At 36.9% G+C, this 24,307-nt stretch overlaps 1 protein-coding gene across 3 annotated transcripts in view; it reads right to left on the reverse strand.

Annotated features, from left to right (window-relative positions):
- Positions 1 to 10: 10 nt before the first annotated feature.
- Positions 11 to 24,307, reverse strand: part of LOC306876573 (SEC14 domain and spectrin repeat-containing protein 1) — a 29,537-nt gene continuing 5,240 nt past the window's right edge. For 2 of the 3 annotated variants that reach the window (XM_079427865.1, XM_079427866.1), the window contains exons 5-19: positions 23,323 to 23,413; positions 20,947 to 21,060; positions 15,635 to 15,748; positions 14,616 to 14,710; positions 14,338 to 14,393; positions 11,952 to 12,172; positions 10,158 to 10,280; positions 7,518 to 7,712; positions 6,125 to 6,239; positions 5,466 to 5,625; positions 5,284 to 5,365; positions 5,066 to 5,188; positions 3,274 to 3,465; positions 2,438 to 2,559; positions 11 to 1,558 (exon numbers count right to left, since the gene is read on the reverse strand). In XM_079427865.1, coding sequence (XP_079283991.1) covers positions 1,402 to 1,558; positions 2,438 to 2,559; positions 3,274 to 3,465; positions 5,066 to 5,188; positions 5,284 to 5,365; positions 5,466 to 5,625; positions 6,125 to 6,239; positions 7,518 to 7,712; positions 10,158 to 10,280; positions 11,952 to 12,172; positions 14,338 to 14,393; positions 14,616 to 14,710; positions 15,635 to 15,748; positions 20,947 to 21,060; positions 23,323 to 23,413 — 1,960 coding nt within the window. In that variant the 3' untranslated portion in view covers positions 11 to 1,401. Of the gene's footprint in view, positions 1,559 to 1,991; positions 2,316 to 2,437; positions 2,560 to 3,273; positions 3,466 to 5,065; positions 5,189 to 5,283; positions 5,366 to 5,465; positions 5,626 to 6,124; positions 6,240 to 7,517; positions 7,713 to 10,157; positions 10,281 to 11,951; positions 12,173 to 14,337; positions 14,394 to 14,615; positions 14,711 to 15,634; positions 15,749 to 20,946; positions 21,061 to 23,322; positions 23,414 to 24,307 lie in introns of those variants that run through there. The other variant, XM_079427864.1, reaches the window with a different exon arrangement.

Genomic DNA, 24,307 nt, shown 5'->3' on the forward strand with positions numbered 1-24,307 from the left:
AGATTTTTTTGAAATATTTTTACTGCACAAACTAGCCAACATCCCCCCAAAAAGAATCAAGGTTTCCACAAAGATAATATAAAGAAATGTTTCCTGACATTCTTGCATTAAATCAGCATATACGAATGCTTTCTATAGGATCTGAATGTTAATATTTCACCGTTTTTACTATCTTTGATCAAATAAATTGCCTTTCCTTGATGAGCATGAGACTTCTTTTAAAACATTTTAAACTCTTATGACCCAAAACGTTTGAACACTATTGTAGTAAATTAGTATGCACAACAACTGGTATAATCAGCCAGTAATGCATCTTTTTTTTTTTTGGCACTGCACTGACAAAAAAAATAATAAAAAATGCAATATTGCCCATGTTTATTGAGGGTGCTAGAATATTCCTGTACAGTAATGGACAACATGAGGCAGATTTATGCAAAGCACACATACAGTAACAAAGTCCTGTAAACTGTAACAGCCTGCCAGCTTTATGACATTGTAAAAGAGGCTCTCCTGTCTTATGGCGCAATTTTTTTCTTCATTTATTTTATACAACTTATATTTTCATAAAATACAGTATAGCCTTTAAAAATGGCAAAAGCATTATACAATTTAAATGGTATGCAAGGTACAAAAAAGGAAAATAAATATGAAATAATATGTCATGACATGCATCCATATGCAAGCAGCGTACGCATTAGACTGACAATTTATGAGATGAAACATAGCTCCGTTTCACATTTTACTGTCAAAACAAAGCTCTAAAAAACAATTCCACATTGGACCTTAAAGCTTTGCTTTGTTTGTACCTTCATGGTTGAACTACAACAGCTTCAGTTTCTGATGTGCCGTCATGTCCTGTTTCAATACCGGTTTTACATTAAACAACATCTTCAGCAAAGACCTTGCGGATGGATATTTATACTGGCACAAGAGAGAAGTTTTGGTAATTCTCAACAGAAAGCAACCGAAGGAAAGAAATAGAAAATACAATGCTTACGGTCAGGAAAGGCTTACAAATCTAGAGCACCAGATACAAATGGGGTAAAGATGCCGCTTTATGTACATTCTATAGGTTTAGTAGCACCATTACAAGCTCAAGGCGCCTCGCTGGGAGGAGAGAGTCGACAAGTAAGGTAAAGCTTTGTAGGAAGGTGAGAGTTCAAAGTAGTGTGGTCAATTTAGTATTCAGCTGTCCACGCAGGCAATGCAACGCGAGCCCGTGGAGTCTATCTTTAACCGCGCTCGGTAAGTTAAGATGGCTTGGTGAGGTGGAGTACAACAGAGACGGTGGGTGATCAGGGTCACAGTTGGACCGGGCCGGCAGCGCAGCGAGATGCACGTGAGGATCTGTGATGCCGTCTGCAACGCTTCCGTCAAGACGGCATTAGGGGTATCGGCTTCTCAACTCTCCCTGGGCCCCGCCTCCAGAGACCCCTCATCCAGCCGCTGCTCCGCCTCTTCCTGTAGGAATCTCTTTTCCTCCACCAGTTTCATCCGTTCACGAATGCTTTCGGCTGAGGCGGCCATGTCACCCGGGCTGCCGAAGAACTGCTCGCTCCTGCAACAGGGGCGAATGGGGATGGAGGGAAATTTTGACAAAAACAAAACATTTCCATTGTTGAATAACAGCCCAAGATGATAAAGCAATCCAATTAAGAAAGTAAATATTAAAAGTTAGCTTAAATGGGTTAAATTAGCCTACATATGAATTTCTTTACACAAGGAAATTTTGTATTTCAGAATGAATGAATTAGAACAGATAGTAAAAGAAAAACAGCCAAAATACATCAGAAAAGAAACCAATTTAAAAAAAAAATAAATTAATTAATGAACACATCATAAATGACTCCTACTACTCCCAGGTTGGATAAACAAATAAGTTAGTAAATAAGCACATAAATATAAAAAGTAAAAGAAAAGCAGCCAAAATGTTATGTATTTGGCAGACACTTTATTCAAAGTGACATGGGATTCACTCTATACATTGTTAATTCATGCATTCCCTGCTAGCACCTACGGATTGAAAATACATGGGAACTCCCTTCAATGCTGTTTAAAAGGATCCTATTCTTAAAAATGTCATTATCATTATTACTATTATTAGTTGTAATAATAATAATAATAATAATAATGGTTAAGATTTTTCTACAAATAAATAAATCCTGTGCATGCTGATCCATATAGAATTCAAGATGAACATGTCGGCGGCGATAGCCTCTCGGGCAGCGCATCCACATATAGCGCGGTTGCGGGCGTCCCAAGTTCGAGTCCCAGTTCGCGGACCTTGCCCAACCCCCCACCTTATCAAAATAAAGCTAATAAAAGCCAAAAAAAAGAACATGCAAGAGTATGAGTATTTAGACTAATGAGAGTTAAGAGAAAATAGAGCGTAGCAAAGTCTTATAAGTGCACTGTACTTTGGCCTTTCGGTTCTTACCCATCAGGGAAAATGACTGGTACAGTGAGCCTGTCCAGCAGACCTTTCCCCACAGTCTCCACCTCTTCATATGCCTCCACATCCACCATCAGCTCGGCTAATTCAGGGCTTTCTCTCAGAATCTGAAGGCAGGGAGAAAGCAAGTTACATACAGCTGGGAAGTTTGTAGACAGTGCATGTGATCACATCACTGAAAAACACTAGTTTTCTCTAAAACTCTATTATTATTATTAATGAAAAATTAGTTTAACATACCATGGGGTCCAAAAGTCTACATCAAAATCATCAGACTTTGGATAGATTGTGGCATCCAAAGCTACTTGAATACAATATTCCCAAACTTTTTTTTTGATGATGATGATAATAATAATAAGTCTTTTGAACCCCACTGTAGATGTATTAATGTCTTTGCTTTTATTTGACTTTGCTAAAAATAGACAAGAATATGCAGATTTTCTCCACCATCAACATGAATAAACACGCAAGAAAAAAACCTTAGTGCTGCCAACAGGCAGACCATAGTTATTTATGAGGTCATAAATAGAAGTAAGCTAACAATGGTCCTAACGATACATTTTAAAGGAACCATTCACACAAAAATGATTTACACATCCTCATGTTGGGGCAAACCCATTTGCGGTTATATTTTCCGTGGAACACAAAAAGAAAGAAATCCAAAGAATAATGTTCGCAAAAATTTCTACCATGGTGTTCCATGGAAGAGGGAAATTCATACAGGTTGGAATGACATGACATGGGTGAGTAAATGGTGACAATTTTCCTTAAATTACTCCTTTAGATATGGTATGACATTTGTTTTGCAGAACTGTACCAACCTTCTCCGCAGCTGTGTGGAAAGCACTGGCCATCTCCAGCCTGTGCTGCCTCTCGTCAGACGTGACTGTGAACCGTTTCCACACACGGTTAAGTCTGGGCAGAGTGTCCCCTGAGGAGCGGGTGGTACAACGCAGAGACTGGCATAGCACCACTGTGGCCTGCAGCAGCTGGCGGCCGTAATCATAGGTGCTCTGAAAGCAGAAAAGGAAATGGTTACTGTGAACTGATAACAAAACATGGGCTGGATACTCTAACAAGTAACAACACAATACTCTAAGAAATCAAAAAATTAAATAAATCGCCCATACATACAAAGAGGAAAAATAGAATTATTAATAAGAATGAAACGTTTATTAAAGTGTCACTTTTGATAAGAAAAAACACTTTTTTTTTTACTTTTACCTCCTGTAACAATACAAAAATCCATGAAAATATTTTATATATATATATATATATATATATATATATATATATATATATATATATATATATATATATATATATATATATATATATATATATATATATATATATATATATATATTTTTTTTTTTTTTTTTGTGGCTCGTTATTACAATGATAAAGGTACGTACGGCTTTTTTACTCTGCATGTTTGGATGTGTACTGCTTACACAAATGTAGCAAATTTGTGCCACTCATTCCTTATAAGCTTTCCATCGAAAAACAGCGATCTGTCGTCGATGCTTGAGGCTTAGACCCTCAGAATGATATATAGTTTGTCAAGATTAACTTTGTCCCGTTTCATTTATTCTATTAGAAAACAATGACACATGCAAACAAAAAGCGTTCAGTGCGACGTCGCTCTGGTGAACGGTAACAGAAGACAACTAAAAAAAATCGCGTTGCATTTGTCAAGGCCCACAGTTGCAGGAAGGATGGACTGTGGAAAAGTGGCAGAAGGTTGATTTTTCCGATGAATCATCTATTGAACTGCATCCCAATTGTCACAAATACTGCAGAAGACCTATTGGAACCCACATGGACCCAAGATTCACACAGAAAACAGTCAAGTTCGGTGGAGGAAAAATCATGGTTTGGGGTTACATTCAGTATGGGGGCGTGCGAGAGATCTGCAGAGTGGATGACAACATCAACAGCCTGAGATATCAAGACATTCTTGCTGCCCATTATATTCCAAACCACAGGAGGGGGCAAATTCTTCAGCAGGATGGCACTCCTTCTCATATTTCCGCCTCCACATCAAAGTTCCTGAAAGAACTTTGACGTGGAGCATGTCTGGGGTAAGATGAAGGAGGAGGCATTGAAGATGAAACCAAAGAATCTTGATGAACTCTGGGAGTCCTGCAAGAATGCTTTCTTTGCCATTCCAGATGACTTTATTAATAAGTTATTTGAGTCATTGCCGAGACGTATGGATGCAGTCCTCCAAGCTCATGGGAGTCATACACAATATTAATTATTTTCCCACTGCACCATGACTATGTTCTGTACTGTACATAATTTCTGTTAAGTGACAAGACTTGTGTCTAAGCAAAGTCTGACCTTTCTGTCCTAATTAAATAATTAAACATCAAGGCATGATAAGATTTTATTTTGGTAAAATAAGCGTAATAGAGGCCTTTGCCTTTCATATAAGCCACTTCTGATTCCAAATGATCAACTAGAAGTCAAGTTATTATTTTTTGTTCCTACAACTTGGATAGGTGACAAGACTTTTGTCAGGGGCTGTATACACACACAGTCTTTAGCTGCTCATTCAATATAATTCAATTTGCTGGTGGGTGTGCCAGCAGAGGAAATTCAAAATACCTGTGCAACATCCACAAACTTCTTGTGTTTCTCTAGCAGCACTTTGGTTTCTTGTGAATCATCTCCCAGTCGAATGTGGGTCTTCAACAAAGCATCGAGCAACTCTCCTAACCACTCCACTGCCTGTGAAAAAAATAAATTAATTAAAAGGCCCTTATAGCCCCTCAAACTACAGACCCACTTCTAAGAGTCTCTCCATTTGAATTTCAGGCTCTGACCTGTGAAGCATCTTCCTCACACTTGAAAAGCTGTACCATCTGCAGCATCTTGAGTCGCCTAACATCAACCATGTCCTCACACCTATACAACACAAGCAAACACATCAGACCATCTTTGCTTTCTCTTGGTACACCAGAAGTACCATGCCCATGATTACAAATCATGAAAAGAGAAGAGGAACCTTTGTTTGCGGAGCTGCATATCCTCCATGACGCTGTGAATGTGGTCGATATTCTCCTTGTTCTCAATGCTTGCATCCTTGCCATAAGAAAAGGACGTCTGGGTAGACATCTGGTCAAGCAATACTTGGCCTTTTTCTCTCAAGCTTTGCAAGGCACCCTCTGGAAAACAGTGAGAGACTCAATACACAGAAAGAGGAAACTTCTCAATGTGCATTTTTTTTCTCTGATTTTTTTAAGATACTGATGCCAGTCATCCTGAAAAAGGTTGTTTACAGGCATATATTAGATAAAACAACTGAGAATGTATATCTTGTTTAAAGCACTATTTAGCAAGTAGAGTAGCATATTTCACTTCGTTTTAATGAATGTTTTATGTCAGTTTAATAATTTTTTGTTGTAATTAGCTGCTTTAAATACAAGCGTCTGCTAAATGCAAATGAGTTCATCAAAAAAAAAGGTTGACAATTTCATATTTTTTTTCATGTTTCATGATTAAGCACTACTAAATGACAAGACAAAAAGCCACAGTTTATTTTATTTGTATGTCTTGGATGGTTCTTGAAAATCAGACATCATAAGCACCAAAAGTTCTAGTTTATCAAACTTTAATTACATGAACCAGGATCAGACGTAGGAGTAGGACAACAGAGCTTCCTACCCACGCTCTTGAGTTTCTCCTCCAGATGTTTTAGAGTTTGCTGGATTGCAGCTCCATCTGCAGGGGCGACGTCTGCACACAGCATGCCTAACAGCCCGTCTAACTGCTGGGACAACTGCAACAAACACATATGACAGTGGTATAAGAAAGCAGCTTTCTATACATGTACAGTCATGGCCAAAAATATCGGCACCCTTGGTAAATATGATCAAAGGCGGCTGTGAAAATTAATCTGCATTGTTAATCCTTTTGATCTTTTACTTAAAATTCACAAAAATCTAACCTTTCATTGGATAACAAATTTAAAATGGGGGGAAATATCATTATGAAATAAATGTTTTTCTCTAATACACATTGGACACAATTAACGACACCCTTTTATTCAATACTTTTTGAAACCTCCATTTGCCAGTTTAACAGCTCTAAATGTTCTCCTATAATGCCTGATGAGGTTAGAGAACACCTGACCTCAAAAACAACAAAAATGGGTCACTGAGCACAAAACCAAGCTTCTGCTATGGCCATTCCAGACCTCTGACCTGAACCCTGTAGGAAATGAGTGAGGTGAACTGAAGAGAAGAAGCACCGTCATGGAGCTGAGAATCTAAAGGGTCTGGAGTGATTCTGGATGAAGAAATGGTCTCTGATCTCTTGTCAGGTGTTCTCTAACCTCATCAGCCATTATAGGAGAACATTTAGAGCTGTTAAACTGTCAAATGGAGGTTTCAAAAAGTATTGAATAAAAGGGTGCCGTTAATTGTGGCCAATGTGTATTAGAGAAAAACATTTATTTCATAATGATGAGGATGTGTGCTTTAAATGTGTGCAAATGGCCTGTGAATGGCATTTTATGTTGACTTGAAGACTTTATTTCTGTATTTTGACAAACACCCAAGGGGAACAGGATATTCAACAAAAGCAAAATAGAAAGTAGGGCGAGACTTGATTTTTATCCTTCTGGAATTAGGATTGGAAAAAGCGGGTGTTAAATACCACAATGGAGCCAGATGAATAGAGGGCTTGGAATGAAAAATCTAAGAGGGATTCATATCATTAAATGAAAAGAAAATTTCAGAGGCTGAGCAAGTTACTGCATTTTAAATCAGATTTCATTCAGATTAACAGGCCCTGATGAACGGTGCACAAAAAGATCAGAACTGTATGTTTGAAAAGTAAAAATATCAAATTTGAATTTGTGTTGACTAAACAGAACTGATAGTATTACACTGTACTGATAGTGGAAGCATCAAAGTAGCCAGGCAAAATATTTACATGTATCTACATGCACAGTACATTTGTGTTCTGTGGAAATCTGCAGAGCTTTAAATTGCAATTCCATGAGTGCAGATTCCATGAAGATCTACTGATATCATCTGATCGTACTGAATCTTACGTCTTGTGCGGTCATGTGGAACTCATGTGCAGACTGCAGGACATTCTGTCTGAACTCTAATTGGCTGGCCTGCCGGTAGCAGACGTCACTGAGCTGCTGCTGCAGACCCCTGAGCTCCATCAGGTCCTCTTCATCTCCTGCACTCAGCAGTGCTGCGATCTGCTGGTTCAGCTCCACATAAACAGCAAACCACTCCTGCAGCAAACAGCATTACGTGAGCTGTTAATAAACAGTTAAATAAACCACCAGCACTCATAAAGACCTCAGGTCCATAAACACAGTACACCAATGCCGCAGGCCAAATGGATACAACAGCTCCCATGAAACATAAATATACACAAAAGATAACACCACAAAATCTCTAAAAAAGGAGAACATTTGCAGTTTATGGACTGATGACAAGGCCATTAATTAACTGTATTAAACTAATCAAATGTTTATTTGTAATTAACACCACATTAATTTCCCCATGCATTTTCACAGAAAAACTAAGCTAAAACATAATAAAAGCTTATCAATGTAATATTAACTAGTGGTGAATGCTTAGGCAAGGATAACTACTATTATTGCTTGCTAGCATTCAAAGGTTTGGGGTCAGTAAGGAATAAGGAACAAATTTGCATACATACTAACATACATACATACATACTAACATACACACACACACACACACGTGCATCTCAGAAAATTAGATTATGGTGAAAAATGACCATTGTGTCCAAAATCCCTATTCACCGAATATTGAAATAACACCACTGCTAAACCATCTTCCAAGAAAGCTCACCACTATGGCAACACTTTGCATGCTGACTAACACTAAATCACTTTCAAATAACCTATGGTTTGAACCATGTCTATAATTGGCTCAGTTCCTGACTCAACATGACAAAGAGGGCACTGTTCAACAAACCATAAAGCTACTGAGTCACACACACATTCCAAAACAACAAAACATCAATACCAACAAGTCTACGTCACAGAGATCCCTGTAAATCAAAGAGGCTGTTTGTGATCTCAGAGAGCCACAAACCACACTGAAGAATTACAGAGGCAGTAACTACTTCAGACAAGCCAAGAGCACACCACAAACCACTCCTGAGACAGACGGCCAAACGGCTGACCTTCAGGAAAACTGTGCAAATCTGTGGTTGAAAACCGCATCTTTAAAGCAAATCAAATTCATGTACCAAGACTGTAAACAAAGCTTTGACTGATGACTTCATGTACTTAAATCTCCCAGATAGCCTGTATCAAAGATTCAAAATTAACCTAAAACAAAATATATTTTTATTTCCTCAAATTGTGCATTATCAGAAGCAAAAATATTCCAGAAGAGCAGCCTCAAGTAAAATACATCAATAACGCCACCTATTGGCAGGACTGCAGCATGTGGCAATTTAGGGTGTATTCACACCAGGAAAGTCCGCTTGCTTTGGTCCGGACCAAATACAATGTTGATTTTTTTTTTTGGTGCGGTTCGCTTGAGAAAAACGCAATATGAATAAACTTATGAGCATCATATGAGACAATGTCCTACCGATGTTGTAATTTTGACTTTCCAAAAATAAAATGTATAGATATGAAATACTTAAAGCATATCAAAATGTTAGTTTAAACATTTAACCTAGATAAAGGTGCGCTATTAGGCGCATATCCAATCGTTTGTGCGGAGAGTGGAAGCTGAAGCGCGCTTCAGGACATCAGTGGAAACAAATTAAATACGCTGTAATGGTTGCTCATAAAAGGTAAGAATAATACATCGTTCAGAAATGTAAAGGGTCAATTTTTGTGTGTGTGCACTCACAATATCAAGAAAACGTTATGCTTTTATAAAGAAAACTAATAGGATGCACTTGCCGTCCCAGTCTTGAACAGGAGCGCTTCACAAAAATGAACCGAAACTCAGTGAATATTTTCCTTTCAGACATGATGAATACATCTATAGAAAGCTTTGAATTACTACAAAATTAAATAATTCATATCCAAAACAAAAACTCTTTCATTATAATCCGTAAAGATGCATTTCTTTCTAAAGGCGCATCCAATGAGATTGCGAGTCAAGATTTTTAACTTCATCTTTGTGACACGGACTCAGAAAACACTAGTTTATTAATAAATAGCCTAATTCAAATATCTCCTTACTATTTCCCCTAGACACATTCATTGTAACTTTTGCTGGGGCTTTAGCGGCAAGCTTTATCCTATTTAGTGCGCTCATGTCACGTTGCTGTGCGCCATGGTCACAAAAACTCATAATTCGCACGCGTTTTTAAGCATTGCTGTTTAAAAACAAGTGATTTAAGCTACTGAAATGCAAACAACAGCACAATATGCGCAAGCTGTGTGTTTCTGAGCGTGCTTTCTGCAATTGGGTCGGATCGAGGCCGGTTCATATTCACACCTTAAACGAACCGTACCAAGTGGAAGTGGACCGAGATCACCTCTTCAGCTGGGTCACGGTGCGGTTGTTTGGTGTGCACCTGAGTGCGATTGCTGTATACACACCTGCCCAAAAGATCCGCACCAAGAGGGGAACGAACTTGAGTTCATTTCAATCGAACCAACGAATCTGACTGACTTCAGTTGATTTGACAGATCACAGATCATTTTTCTTTCAGCAGCTTTCACTATATTACTTACACTGTGTTGACTCTCGATCTCCTCATGTTTCTGCTGCAAGGCCTGAGAAGCGCGAATGGAGTCTCCAATCCCCCACTGTGTGCGGAGCTGCTCTATGCCAGGACCCTCCAGCCAATTGACAACCTGCTCACACACAAAACAAACACAGACAAAAAAAACCTTTAATTAGTGAATCACTACCACATTTGACCCCCGAGCCACTGAGTAGACTCTAATCAGAAAGAAATCAGGAAGAACACAGAGCAAATCTAATTTTCTAAATGACAGGATCAGGTCGATGAGAGCCCAAATTAGAGATTTACTAAATCAGATATTTACTCGTTTACAAAAAGACAAATGTGGGTAGCATGTCTTGGAGGGCTTCGTGATCTTTCAGCTGTCAGACTTTGAATGAACATCAGTATCAGAGCACAAATGGGATTTCAGAGCTGCAGCAAAACGGAAGATTGTCAGTGAATAATGACTTGTATTTCAGTCGGTTTCTCACACAAATATTGTGAATTCAAAATGTCAAATTAACTGTATGGTGTTTTGTTCTTCAAAATTCATCCTTTTGTGTTGCAAAGAAAGAAAAGCATACAGGTTTGGAACAAGATGAAGGTGAAAAAAATGACAAAATGTTCAATTATGGGTGAACTATTTAATTAGCTTGCTTGATATGCAAGTTCAGTCTCAATTCAACAGCTGATAGGTAAAAATGGGAATAACAACTGAAATGGCAGACAAATTAATTTCACTTGTTGTTTAATGAACTAGGGGAGCAAATGAAAAGTCTGGAACAGCAGCAAGAGAACCTGCTTTGTGAAGAAAGTCATTAATTTAAGAACCGCTGCTTAGCTTGCACGCCTTCCTGTCTGTAATCGCGTCAGGCACTGCTGCTTACAAATGATCCCCCCCTTCCCTTCGCAATTTTTCACAGAAGGGAAGTAGGCCAAAACTCTTTTCCGACACACAAGATGTGCACCTCACAATATCTTGATCACCATGGAAACAGGAATTTTATTTCATCCAAAAAGAGTGGCTCAGAGACTTTCATACGATACACAACCTTTGATCTCACCATCACCTTACATAATCTAAACACTACACACTTGGTGACTCCAGATGTAACACTAACCAACTAAGAAATACTGGTTGCAGACTTTAAACGTAGACATTCTTCATTAAATTAAACTAAGAATTTATATGAATGCTCAAACATATGAATGTAAATTATATCCATCAGAGCTTTAGCCTTGCTCTCTACCAGTGATTCTCTACGATAATCGGATTCTCAGTGGGAATTTTGTGGGAGTGAATTTTGTAAGCCTTCCAAGACGACAGCGCAACACCGTTTGTGAAAGAATTGAGAGACAAATATTTTCTGTGGAAAGACTCAAAGATTGCATGGTGCGAAGAACCACCAAAAATGACTTTATTTGTGGACCAAGACTGCTGATTCACCAAAGTACTAAAACCCAGCCACAGTCTGAACTGACACTGGAGCAAGATGTCTTCTTTTAAAACATACAAATAAAGCAAAATGGTAGACAGATGAAATTGAAACTCACACTCCACCACATCATGTGGTGTTCATAAAAGATGACTGTGCAACGAGATCTCAAATGTATTTGGAAGAACAAAAGTACACAGTTTTGCTTCTTGGCTCAAACAAAGAGAACATTAATGTTTGACATCTGAAAAACACCAAAGGCAACCTAAAAACAGTTCTTCTACAACACAACCCGGCTATCTGAAAGTGATCTTTCACTTTTTGGTTTAGAATTCTTATAAATCCCCCCCCCAGCGTTTTACCTGCATGACCTTGGTTTGGATTTCCTCTAGCTGGGAGCGTTTGCTGCGCTGTCGGCAAACTTCCTGATACTTTGTGTACTGCTCCCTCAGAGAGTCCAGAAGCTTCATCACCTGAGGCTGAGCCAGCAGCTCATCGTCCATGGGCGACCAGGCTGTGCCACCTCCTCCACCCTCAGAGCCATTGAAACGCCTCTGCTGCAGCTCCGAGAGCAACTCATGTCCTGTAAGAGAGGAAGAAATCAGGGGAGAAAAACAACATTTAGCACAGAAGTCAAGGTTTAAGCCATTTGAAAATTGAATGCAGTAAACAGTAACAAAATGTTTCATAAGCAAAGTGTCAAACAGAAACAAAATGATGAATGCAAATGTAATGGCAAATTTTCCCATCTGTCAAGGAGTACGGATTGAATTAATGCAGTATGAATACATTAAGCCAGTATTTCACCTAAATTAGACACAGTGACATACTCAAATACAGAAGAAAGGAACAGAGGAAAAACTAATTTTGTACCATTGCTGTGTTTTTATTTGTGCCAATACTTCTGAATTATTCCAACCAAGGTTAGGCAAAAATCAGGATTTATTGAGAATGTGTTACTTTTTAAACATGAATATAACATGAATTGAATTGTCCTTACAAGATGTTACAATGGAATTTGAATTGCAATGACAGGAATAGGAATTTAATCAGCAAAAACTTAAAAAGGCAAAACAGAAACACAGAGGAACTGAATTAGCCCAAAACAAAAACAAAACAGGCATTGAAGTATATTGAGGAGAAAAGGAGAAAAAAAAAAATTTTGCAACAATCCACAAATTTCATCCAAAAAAACACATAAAAATTCAATAATATGTATACACTTTAGAAAATAAAATCTTTATTACATCTTTATTATTAAGTAATATTTGGTCCATTATATTTCATTCACACATTTATGCACAAAATGAGCTCATTTTTTATTTGATGCCTGATACAGGTCTCAAAATAGTTGGGACGGGGGCATGTTTACCATGGTGTAGCATCTCTTCTTTTCAAAACAGTTTGAAGACATCTGGGCATCGAGGTTATGAGTTTCTAGAGTTTTCGTGTTGGAATTTGGTCCCATTCTTGCCTGATATAGGTTTCCAGGTCGTCTTTGACGTATTTTTCGTTTAATGACGTGCCAAATGTTCTCTATAGGTGAAAGATCTGGACTGCAGGCAGGCCAATTCAGCACCCAGACTCTTCTACTACGAAGCCATGCTGTTGTAATAGCTGCAGTATGTGGTTTTACATTGTCCTGCAGAAATACACAAGGCCTTCCCTGAAATACACGTCGTCTGGAGGGGAGCATATGTTGCTCTAAAACCTTTATATACCTTTCAGCATTCAGTGCCTTCCAAAACATGCAAGCTGCCCATACCGTATGCAGTTACGCACCCCCATACCATCAGAAATTCCAAAACCAAAACTCCAGAAACTCATAACCTTGATGCCCAGACGTCTTCAAACTGTTTTGAAAAGAACAGGAGATGCTACACCATGGTAAACATGCCCCCGTCCCAACTATTTTGAGACCTGTAGCAGGCATCAAATAAGAAATGCGCTCATTTTGTGCATAAAATTGTAAAATTTCTCAGTTTAAACATGTATGTTATCCAAGTTCTATTGTGAAAAAAATATTGGCTCATGTGATTTGAAATTCTTTTAGTTTTGATTTTATTCAAATTTAAAAAAAACATCCCCACATTTCCAGAATCCAGGTTGTAAATACATAAAATATATTTAATTTATATTGTTTGACATTGTAAAATAAAACTGTAATTAAAAATTTGATTAAACTTAATAAATGAAGTTTATTTCATACAGAATAACAAAAAGCATTATTTAAAACTACAATTATACATTTAACTGCATTCTTATTCTACTTTAAAAACACAATTCAGCCTGCAATTTGAATTTTAAGGCAATTCTAAATGGTACACAAGCCTGACTGTAACGGTTTGTTCAAAGCAGAGACCCTCAGATGGAGCAAAAATTCATTGGAGCCATTCTTTAGAGTAGGGCATGGTGTCAGAGACATACTGATCAGGGCAGAGTCAACACACTTTACTAACCAGCTTTAGCTTCAAATACAAAAGCTGGGAAATCATTTTAGAGTGTTTGTTAAACAACACAAAAGCCAAGTTCTTAGCTCTACCCCACCAATAAAACGGAGTTACAGGCCAGCTGGAAAAATAGTGTCACTGTTGACATCACATGCTGGATAGAGCATTGCAGCCAAACCAAAATCTGCTTTAGCAACTAGTGTTACAAATGAACCTAAAATATTACATAACGCAGTTTAGCAATTTCGAAGCACAGTCTACATGCATACAAACACAGACAGCACAGATTGGCACTCACCAGTCTGTAGGACCGTTTCGGGATCAAAAGAAGGCAGGATGTTGCTCTCTGAAGACCTATGAGAGTGTAACAATATGTTGTTTCTGAGCATTCGTCTATAAAATCATGACCATTTAATGAAACAAACATGTTGGTTTCTCTAGATATTTGATTGCTTTTTAAATGCTCTAAACATTAATTACACATTTAAGAATGGCTAAGAGTTAACAGAAAACAGTGGCCCTTGAAAAGACGTTCTTAATTAGGAGCTCATGCCTGGAGATAATGAGACAAAGTACCTGTCCTTCTCTGCCTGGCTTCCTTTCTCATTTTCATTGATGACGGTAAGTTCATCCAGAAGGGACGTGGATTCCTTCGTGAATTTTTCAAAGACCTGGATCAAGAACAAATGGCAAATAAGACCTCAGGTTAAAAATGGCATACTGTTGAAACAGCCACTAGGACAGGGTGATATAGATAAACACTGCCATTATTTATCAGCCTTTTGATGATATGAAGTCAATATCCATCTCAACATTTATGTATATGCAGTGAAGCAGCTAGAAAGGATCACAGTTTCAGCAGTGTTGTTTTTGTTAAACTAGAACTACTAAGAAATTGTTTTCATTCATTGATATCATGTAAATGAAATATATATTAAAATATAAATTAGATGGGGGGGGGGGGGGGGGGGGGGAGTAAACTTAAAAAAAAGAAAGTTGCCTTGACAGCTAACTGAAACAAAACACGTTGAAGCACTAAACTAATTAAAGCTAAATAGAAATAAAAATAAATTATATTAAGTGCATAAAACAATAAATCAATAATTTTAAACTTTAATACTATAATATTAAACTATACAGTTTCAACTAAACGGCCACCATTAAGTAGATTCAAAATGCAAATTAGCCATGTTTTCCACACTATTGTCAGTGTATGAATATAAGAATGTTTATAATAATTAATTTACTTAAAGTTAATTTATATTAACCAATACAACTCAATAAAAAAAAAAAAAAAAAAAAAAAATTTGCTAAAACATTTTGATTTCAAAGATGTCTGAACAGATTGTGAATCAGGGTTATGAATCAATTCGTTAAAACCATTTGAGTCTCAGAAATGAACTAGTCTAATGGCACTGCCTTTAGAAAACTACAAAACGGCATTTTAAAATTACACCAATATTTACAGTGTTACTTCATTTTACTATGCCAGCTATATCATGAATACATTACCCAGTCTATTAACTAAAATAACCCTGAATCACTGTGGTCTACCAGCAAAGAGAGCAATTTAAAATAAGGGATTTTGTTCTCACCAATCTTTTGTTGAGCCAGTCCAAATGATCATAAACCAGACTCCCGCCAAATTCATCTGTAAGCTGGCATGGTTCAATGTAGCGTGTGAGTTTATTGGCAGAAACCAGAATCACCTGAAACAGAGAAAATTAACTCTCAGGTATGACTGAAAACATCTGTGCTTAGAATATTAATAGAGCAGAAAGTAAAACCATCCCAACCCATTTTGGAGAAGAAATGGTAGTAACAGAGGACAAAGGGCAGCATTCACTAATGTTACCAATTAAACAGGCATCTGTGCACGTAGTGTAGCATAATCTAAAACCTTCTGCAGCAGAAATGTCATGCAAGGTTAACATCCATGAATAATTCATGTGATATTTGAAGGCATATAGGACAAACTCTGCAGGTGACGCAGCCATTCTGCTGGGTCAAAATCAAAAACTGTCACTTATTGTCAGTCACCCAAAACACAAGGGAATGATTACAGCGTTTTATATAGTTTTGGCTGTTAGCTTTAAAAATATATATATTTTTAATAATACACTTTACACTGTCTAAGAACACTACTTATCTTTGGTTGAAAAAAACCCCACATGTAATAGACATTATTGCTTTTGTAACATCACAATAACTACTACTACCACTACTAGATAGAAGATACAATTTCAATTATTAATCTTATATGGCAAATAAACTGTATGACAGCTTTCCTTGGTAACTCCAGGAGCTGTCCACTTAATATAAAATGTAACATTCTGGACACCAACCACAATTTATATGTAAAGCCTAACTTACTGGCCGCTGCTGTGTAACATCAAAGTAATTACATGGTAAATCCATAGGAATTGTCTACTTAAAGTGTAACACTTTCTTTACCAAAAAGTGCTGTTAGTCCTGTTCCACATTTGTACTTTCATTACCAAAAAGTGTTGTTACCAATGTCCTGTTCCACATTTGTACTTACACATACCATTCAGTGGGTTGCTGCATGTGTGTAGTTACACAAACATTAGAGCTGTACCATACAGTGGGTTGTTGCATGTGTGTAGTTACACAAACAATAGAGCTGTAGATACTATGTACCAATGTGTACTTACACTGTGGTTACATACTACGTACACATCTAGTTACTATGCAAGTACACAGGTATTAGGGACACAAAGTGGGATACTACAACCATATCTGAAAATTATGATTATTTAAGCATAATGACAATTGCTGATATATATGATAATATATGACATTGTTGTTGTAGTTGTTAATGTATTCCATATTATGACAAATAAACTAGATATTTGACTTTAAACAAAATACTACAGTGTAAGAAATTTGTGTTTAAATACTTTAGCATTATAATAATATCTGACAACAATAACAATAATACATTATTATTAATAAATTATTTTGTATTATTTGACTGTTTTGACTGCTTTACATAAAATAGCACAGTGTAGGAGTCTGATGTCCCTCACACCACTCAGAGGTCTTTGTTTTCAGATAACCAGCTTAAATCAATATTTCATGTCTATTTACTTATTTAATTGCTATTTAGCCATGCAATAAGCAGGAAGAATGTACAATCAGCTGGTCATTAATGCAAAACAAAACCATTTCCAACTGCCAAGCAGCATGACAACTTGGTGCATTAAGATGAGAACGAGGCTCATTAAATTAGAATTTAGAGACGGAAGCTTAGGTTATGCTTTAAAAGCAAATGTTAATCATTACTATGTCTGTGCTTCCTGTATGCCATTTAAAAAATGATGAGACCCCACCGCCCTGCACTTTGGTGTGTGGACAGGGAGAGAGAGACAGCACAGCTGTCTTTACAAATATGTTCAGCTGAGTCAACACATGGGACGGAGGGACAAGGCCTCGCTGCAAACAGATCCGGCCTGCGTTCCAGCGTAGAGGAGAGAGGGAAAAATATTTTGGATTCATAATATCTGGGGTACATTACTCACAGGATGTCAAGGGCGTGTTTGCCTCCGCCGTGTGGCTGTCTGCCAGGGACAGTTTGAGAAAAAAGCCTCTTCAAGCATGAGCCACAGTGAGGTCTGTTTCATGTCAGTTTCACATTCTCTCTCTCACAGAGTTATTGCATCTAAAAAGCCTTGTTTTGAGCTGTGAAATTTCCGTGGCAGATACTAAAATGCAGTTTGAGCATAAAAGCGTTTGAACTGTATTTCGTCTTATCTCCTTCTGCCATGACATCACTGCAAATCCACAGATGGAAGGTGTGCAGCGAAAATACAAAAAGACAGAAAACTAAAGAAAAAAAAGTCCTTAAAAAGGAAAAGTTCACTCAAAAATAACAATGCTGCCACCACTCATATTCCAAATGTGTAAGCTGATATTTTTTCATAGAAACAAGAAAAACAAAAATACAGAAATATACCAATACAGAAAGGAAAAGATAAAGAGAAGCACGCTTAAAAATAATTGACATCTGTGGTCAATCTGAACTCCATCCATGTCAGGAAAAAAAAAAGAAAAAAAAAAAAAAGTGCAGTATGCAGGTAAATAAATTATCATTTTGGGGTGTACTGTGCCTTTTAAAAACCATCTGCTCAACAACTTTTAATCTATTTAATTAAAGTAATGTGTGCTCTTTGAAATCCTCCTCACACACCGTGACCCTGAGCTCAGGGACACAACAGCTTGGACGTATGCCAGCGGTGCCCTCACATCTGCAAGGTTAGCTGGAGGAGATTAAACACTGCGTCTGCTAAAGCTCTCTGATCAATACAGTCCCCTAAAGGAGCTTGCATTCTGGTTACCTTGCAAGTGTATAAAAAAAAAAAACATTTTTAAAAAGCACAAGCAAAAACTGAAAAAAATGCTGTGCTCTCAGGTGCATAAAACAGAAGGGGGAAAAAAAAAAAATTCAAAATTCCTAAATTTTGGGGTTAGTAAGATTTTTTTTTTTTTTATGAATTCTTTCATTTCAGCAAGGATATTCATCAAGGAGCGAAGATATTTGTAACATTTGAAAAAGTTGCTTTTCAAATAAATGCTGTTATTTTTAATTCCAAGAATTCTGCGAGAAAAAAAAAAAAAAGGATCACAGTTTTCACAAAAAGTCGAAGCAGCACAACAGTTATTCAACACTGATAAATGTTTCTTCAGCACCAAATCAGCATATTAGAGTTTCAAACAAATCATGCGACATTGAAGACTGGAGATGACAATTCAGCTTTGCCATAACATGAATAGATCACATTTTAAAATGCATTTAAATAGAAAAGACCATTTTATACTGTGAAAATATTTCACAATATTCCTATTTTTACAGCATCAAATAAATGCAGCTTTGGTAATAACAAGAGACGTCTTTCAAAACAAAAAAATCTTACTGACCCCAAACATTTGAGCAGTAGTGTTTAGTTAAGTTGTTTCTGATGAGAAATAACACCCAAGTAATAATGCTAAAATAAAACAAATAAAATATTTACTGAGCAGAGTGGCTGATATAATGTGCATTCATGCATTACAGTAATAAAGTTTTACATAAGCTTAAAATTAATCTAAACAAATCATCTGAATCTGAATTTTTTTTTTAAGTTTACATATATAATATGCTAAACTCTTAATGGCTGCCAATAGAGTCATCAGCTAATGCGATGTGATTCAAAATGTCAAAACTGACCTTGTCAAATAAATCAATGGGTCAAGATTTGGCTGGTTAGCAGGATCCACTTAGCCTCTGCTGGCAGATGTCAATAATACAACAACTGGCTGAAAAAGCAGCTTGTGTGTCACTGAAGGCCTTGCTCTTTCAGCAAGCAACGTATGAATCAAATGAAAAATAAAAATTCTGCCAGACAGCATATTCCAGGTGTCATAGACCTCTTTGATATCAGTCAATCGCTATCAACTCCCTTTGTTTTAAAGTAAAGTGAATCTCAGCATCAGCATCTTGAACTCCTTAAAAGGAAAGAAAAATCAGCAATAAGCAGCATAAAAAAAAAAAATGTGCAGTCCAGTAACAGATGGTCCTATGGACCCTAAGTGGCAGTGAAAGAGGATCCACTTATTTAATAAGGCCTCCGGGTCTTTCCCTTCCCATATGCTCACTTATGCCTGGCCAGGCTTCAGTGATGAAGAGGTTCTTGGGCAGAATGATTAATGCAGAGCGTAAGGTCCTCGTGCACCAAAACGATCGGCCACACGTACAAAACCCCCATTCAAGTATGGATCCACAAGTAGGTCAAGAGTATGGTAATGACCATTTTCACTAGTCTCCGTATTCAAGCCTCCACTTCCTAATGCTGATACGCTGACCTCCATTCAGCCAAAACTGTGCCATCTGGTAGTTGTAGGCAGCTAGAGGGGCCTGCTGGCCCAGATCACAGTGCAAACAACAAAATGACCCCAACAAACATATACATACAGAGGTTTCTATTTAGGAGACAGTGGTTTGACAGTCCTTCTAAACACGTCATCCAGCTCTTGGCAGGATCCGTGTGATGGTTTCCAGGCAACATGGCGTTATTGGTTCATGTCCAGTGAGGGCACGGAGCAAGACAGCCAGGCAAATGAGTGTGCGGTTCGAGGCCAGGCCTCATCAGCGTATATACCATCACGGCTGCGTATTTTTTGTGCCATTTTCCTCACAACTTTAATGTTTGAGTTTATTTAAAGGTACCGTTTCCTGTACAGCTGTTTTGGACAATATGTATTGTGAGGTCAATGTACAAATAAAACTGATGCAACAGTGTCTGTATACATTTGCGGTTCAAACCTCTAACCAATCGGACCACAAGATACCACTAAACATGCCCCTGCAACCAGTGACAATATGAAAAGATTACAAGTTGAAAAATCACAAATATTACATTTTCATGTTTGATCACCCAGGACTTGTGTATAGGGCTGTCACGATTCCTCGATTTTAGTCGACTATTCGATTTTTAAAAATCGTCGACTTCATTTTGCTCACATTTTGCCACGGCAACGCATCTGATAACACTTGTTTTATTGCTCAAAGGAATGCGGGCAGATCAACTCGCTTCATTTCCCCTTAGGAAAAAGATATTATGCCATAAAAATGGACTCTTCTCTAATTAATTCAAAGAAAAACCTTTTTACATAGAAATTTGGAGTTAATTTGGTTTAATAAAACATAGTTTAATAAAATATTCTTAAGTAAAATTGTTGATTTTTTGTGTGGGAACTTAATAGTTTAGATTCAATCACTCGATAGATTAATCAAAATAAAAATAGTCGTTAGCGGAAACCCTACTTGTGCCCATCCCTAATGTCAAATAAAGATAAGTCAAAGTGTAGCTCTTTGTCCACCAAAACAAAACACCTCCAGTATACTTACCTCAAAGCCAAGCCTGTCCTTCTCTTTCCAGAAGCAGAAATGGGTCACTTTTTTGTCCCAGAATTCATCAGGTTTCACCACACAGACAAGAGAGACCTCAGCTGGGATCACATTCTAAGATAGAAAAAACAAAAACATCTCATAACAAACAAATAAGATAAGACTTGCATTTTCTTTTTATTCAACAATAGTGATGGATCGATCATTCATAAACAGATATAAAAGGGGACAGAGGTAACAAACCTCAACTAAGTTAAAATCCCCTGATGAATTCTACTGAACCTCCCGGTCTGAAGGACAGTTTGATTTCAGAACAAATTCTCATACTGTCATATTTCCTAAAGCACTCAAATGGTGAAAAGGCTTAGATATAGAAGCACTGCATTCGATTTTGAAATCACATCTGTAGGGTCTGTTGAAATGACGTTATCTGCACACAGCAAACATACAACGCACTCAACCGCAGGTCAAGCAGAGAACAGGGTGGTCTCCACCACCAATAGTCTAAGCTAAATTACACAAATCTACAAGGTAGAAACCACTTTCACATGTTAAAGGATTCAGGCGCTTTCTTTGGCAAATCAATGTGACAATTTATGATAAAAGTTCATATGCTGCATTCTATTCAAAGTGTAACAAGGTCTTGTTTTTGTTCCTCAAACATTGTTTTTCTTCACAAATATATTCAATAAATTCAATAGCGACTTTCAAATTAGCAATACAATCAAATGAATAAAAATGCTTCCCAAGGCTGAAGCTAATGCGGTTTTAATGTTACTTTCAAGCTGCTATTTCCTTCAGGAAATCTAATGCTTGAAACAAAATGACAAGTGTTTGTGTGCCAACAGGAGTCTTTTCAATAATACAATTGCAAAAAAATATACTACCGTTCAGTTTAGTATCAGTACAATTCTTTTTTATTAAGTTTTTGAAAGAACAAAAACACTAATGTTTATATACTCAACAAGGCTGTATTTATTTTATCAAAAATACAATATGAAATATTACAATTTAAAATAACTGCTTGACTATATTTTAAAATGTCATTTATTCCTGTGATGCAAAGCTGAGTTTACTCCAGTCTTCACCGTCACATGGTCCTTCAGAAATCATTCCAACTGATTTGCTGCTCAAAAAAACATTTATTATAAATACTAAAAACAGTTTCTGTGTTTTCAAACCATGATGCACAGAAATCTTTTTACATTATACATATATTTGCTGTCCCTTTTGATCAATTCAACATCCTTGCTGAATAAAAATATAAATTTCTTTAAAAACATTCCTAAGTTTGAACAGTAGTGTAAATTACACAGTCATGCTAGTAGTGTGTGTATCAAGTGTACTATTATAAACAGAGAGGGTCACTTAGGTTCATCACATCTGTCTCTAAAAACATGTCAATGTAATGTGACGGGGAAAATTCACTGATGCAGTTCATTTGTTTAAAAGTGACCGTTTCTCATTAACTATGTGCATTACCCGGAATGTCGCCATGTTTGTACAACGTCATACACCACCAGCATCATTATTTCGCAACACACATCTCCAAGTTGGAAGTTTAGCTTCAAGTGGCATTCAGTTGTGATCCTCCAATCTTTGGGATTAGAAATTCTGACTTGGAAAAAGTATAGGATATGGGCTATTCAAATAAAATAATAATAAAACGGCAATGATTAATGCAGGGGCTATAGGATATCTCCCCTTTCAATTAAAATAGCCAACCACCTCGCTTTTTTACATCAAAACATAGGTCTTAGCTGGCACAGCCTGAATAAAGCATTATAGCACAATTTCAGCTAAATTTATGATAGGCCTACCACTGTCGGCAAAGTTTTATTGCTATTGCCTAGAAAATAGCTACCTAGAGGCACTGCCAAGATTGCCACTTAGTGACTGGTCTTACATTTTGGGACTTTGATGGAACGCAGAATAAGTCATAATATAAAATAAAAGCCTAAGTTTACAGCAGCAATTCAGTGGTGTTTCCCATAAACAGGGGAAAATAACAGGGCAGAACAAGCATCCATTCTGTTCAACAAAGCTCAGTCAATGATTTCCAACAAAACAATGTCCTCTACAAAACCAGGGAAGGCTGCCAACACACAACCGCATGGGCTTCTCATAATAGCACTCGAATGAAATCTCATTATTTACAGGTATTGCTTCAGAAGTGACTTGTGATTAGTGATTAGAGGAGAGTTAAGCACTCATTAAATAATCACCACAAATATTAAATGGGGTTCATTAGTGGAAAAAACTAAACAAACAAAAAACAAGAACCAGATGTCAAAGAAACAAGAACATGTGTTTCACACAAACTACTTCTCCCTTACCGTTTTCTGCCAAACAAAAACCAAAAATCGATTTTCCTACCTGCAACATCAGAACAACAGTCTTCACTATATTCCACTGAGACTTCCTGCCGTCGACGATGACTGTGAAACCACGAGCTTTGCACTTCTCGCTGTAGAGATACAACAGAAAAACATGACATTTTATTCGGTTACATAACACGAATACATGTACACATACAATGAATCAATTACAAAGACTCCACTGTGGCTGTTGTTAAACAGACTCATTTGTTTGTTCTGTGGTGGCATTTTAAAAATGAATAAACTGAGTTTGTGTGAGTCACAGAAACATGTATCCAATCATACAGTTAGTATTTTGGTTTGTAAAAAGAAAGAAAAAACTCTTTTTAGGGCTGAACAGCCAACTCAACCTGTAAAATGCCTCTAAAAATGTCACCAGAAAGTAATTTGGAGAAGGTCATAGTCACCTGAAAAGCATTGAAAAACAAAAGTGACTACAGAACCAGTGATGGTCTTACTGCCAGCGGTCATGTGAGGCTCGACTGTCAGACTTTAACTTCTATATCTTCAATAACAGGATCAGATTAAAGCAATAGATACTGTGCGTTACCTTGATTTTTACCATGGCTAATATACATGAAGCACATGCTAAGAACAAACATTTTTCTTAGGTAAAAATTCAAGATGTAAATTACATTGTTACTACATTTGTTATTGACTAATATTACACTTATTTGTTTCACTAAACAATGAATATTTAATTGTTCACACGCATGTCCCCTATTTTTACAATACTTCTTGTTTAATCAAATAATGCTCAGCCCATCTTTAAAACACTAATAATCAAATAACACTTAAATATTAAGATTAAGCAAAATTAATATCCATCCATTTTCATACTATAGATAATATAAATTTAATTATAATTATAAAAATGCAATGACTGATTCTAAATCTTAGTCTTTAAAAGTTTAGAACCATAGTAAATAAATCTTTGATTTTCACAGATTTTTGCCAACTTATTTTAACAAGCTGCAGCAACA

This window comes from Barbus barbus, assembly GCF_936440315.1.
Source record: "Barbus barbus genome assembly, chromosome: 11".
NCBI lineage: Eukaryota > Metazoa > Chordata > Actinopteri > Cypriniformes > Cyprinidae > Barbus > Barbus barbus.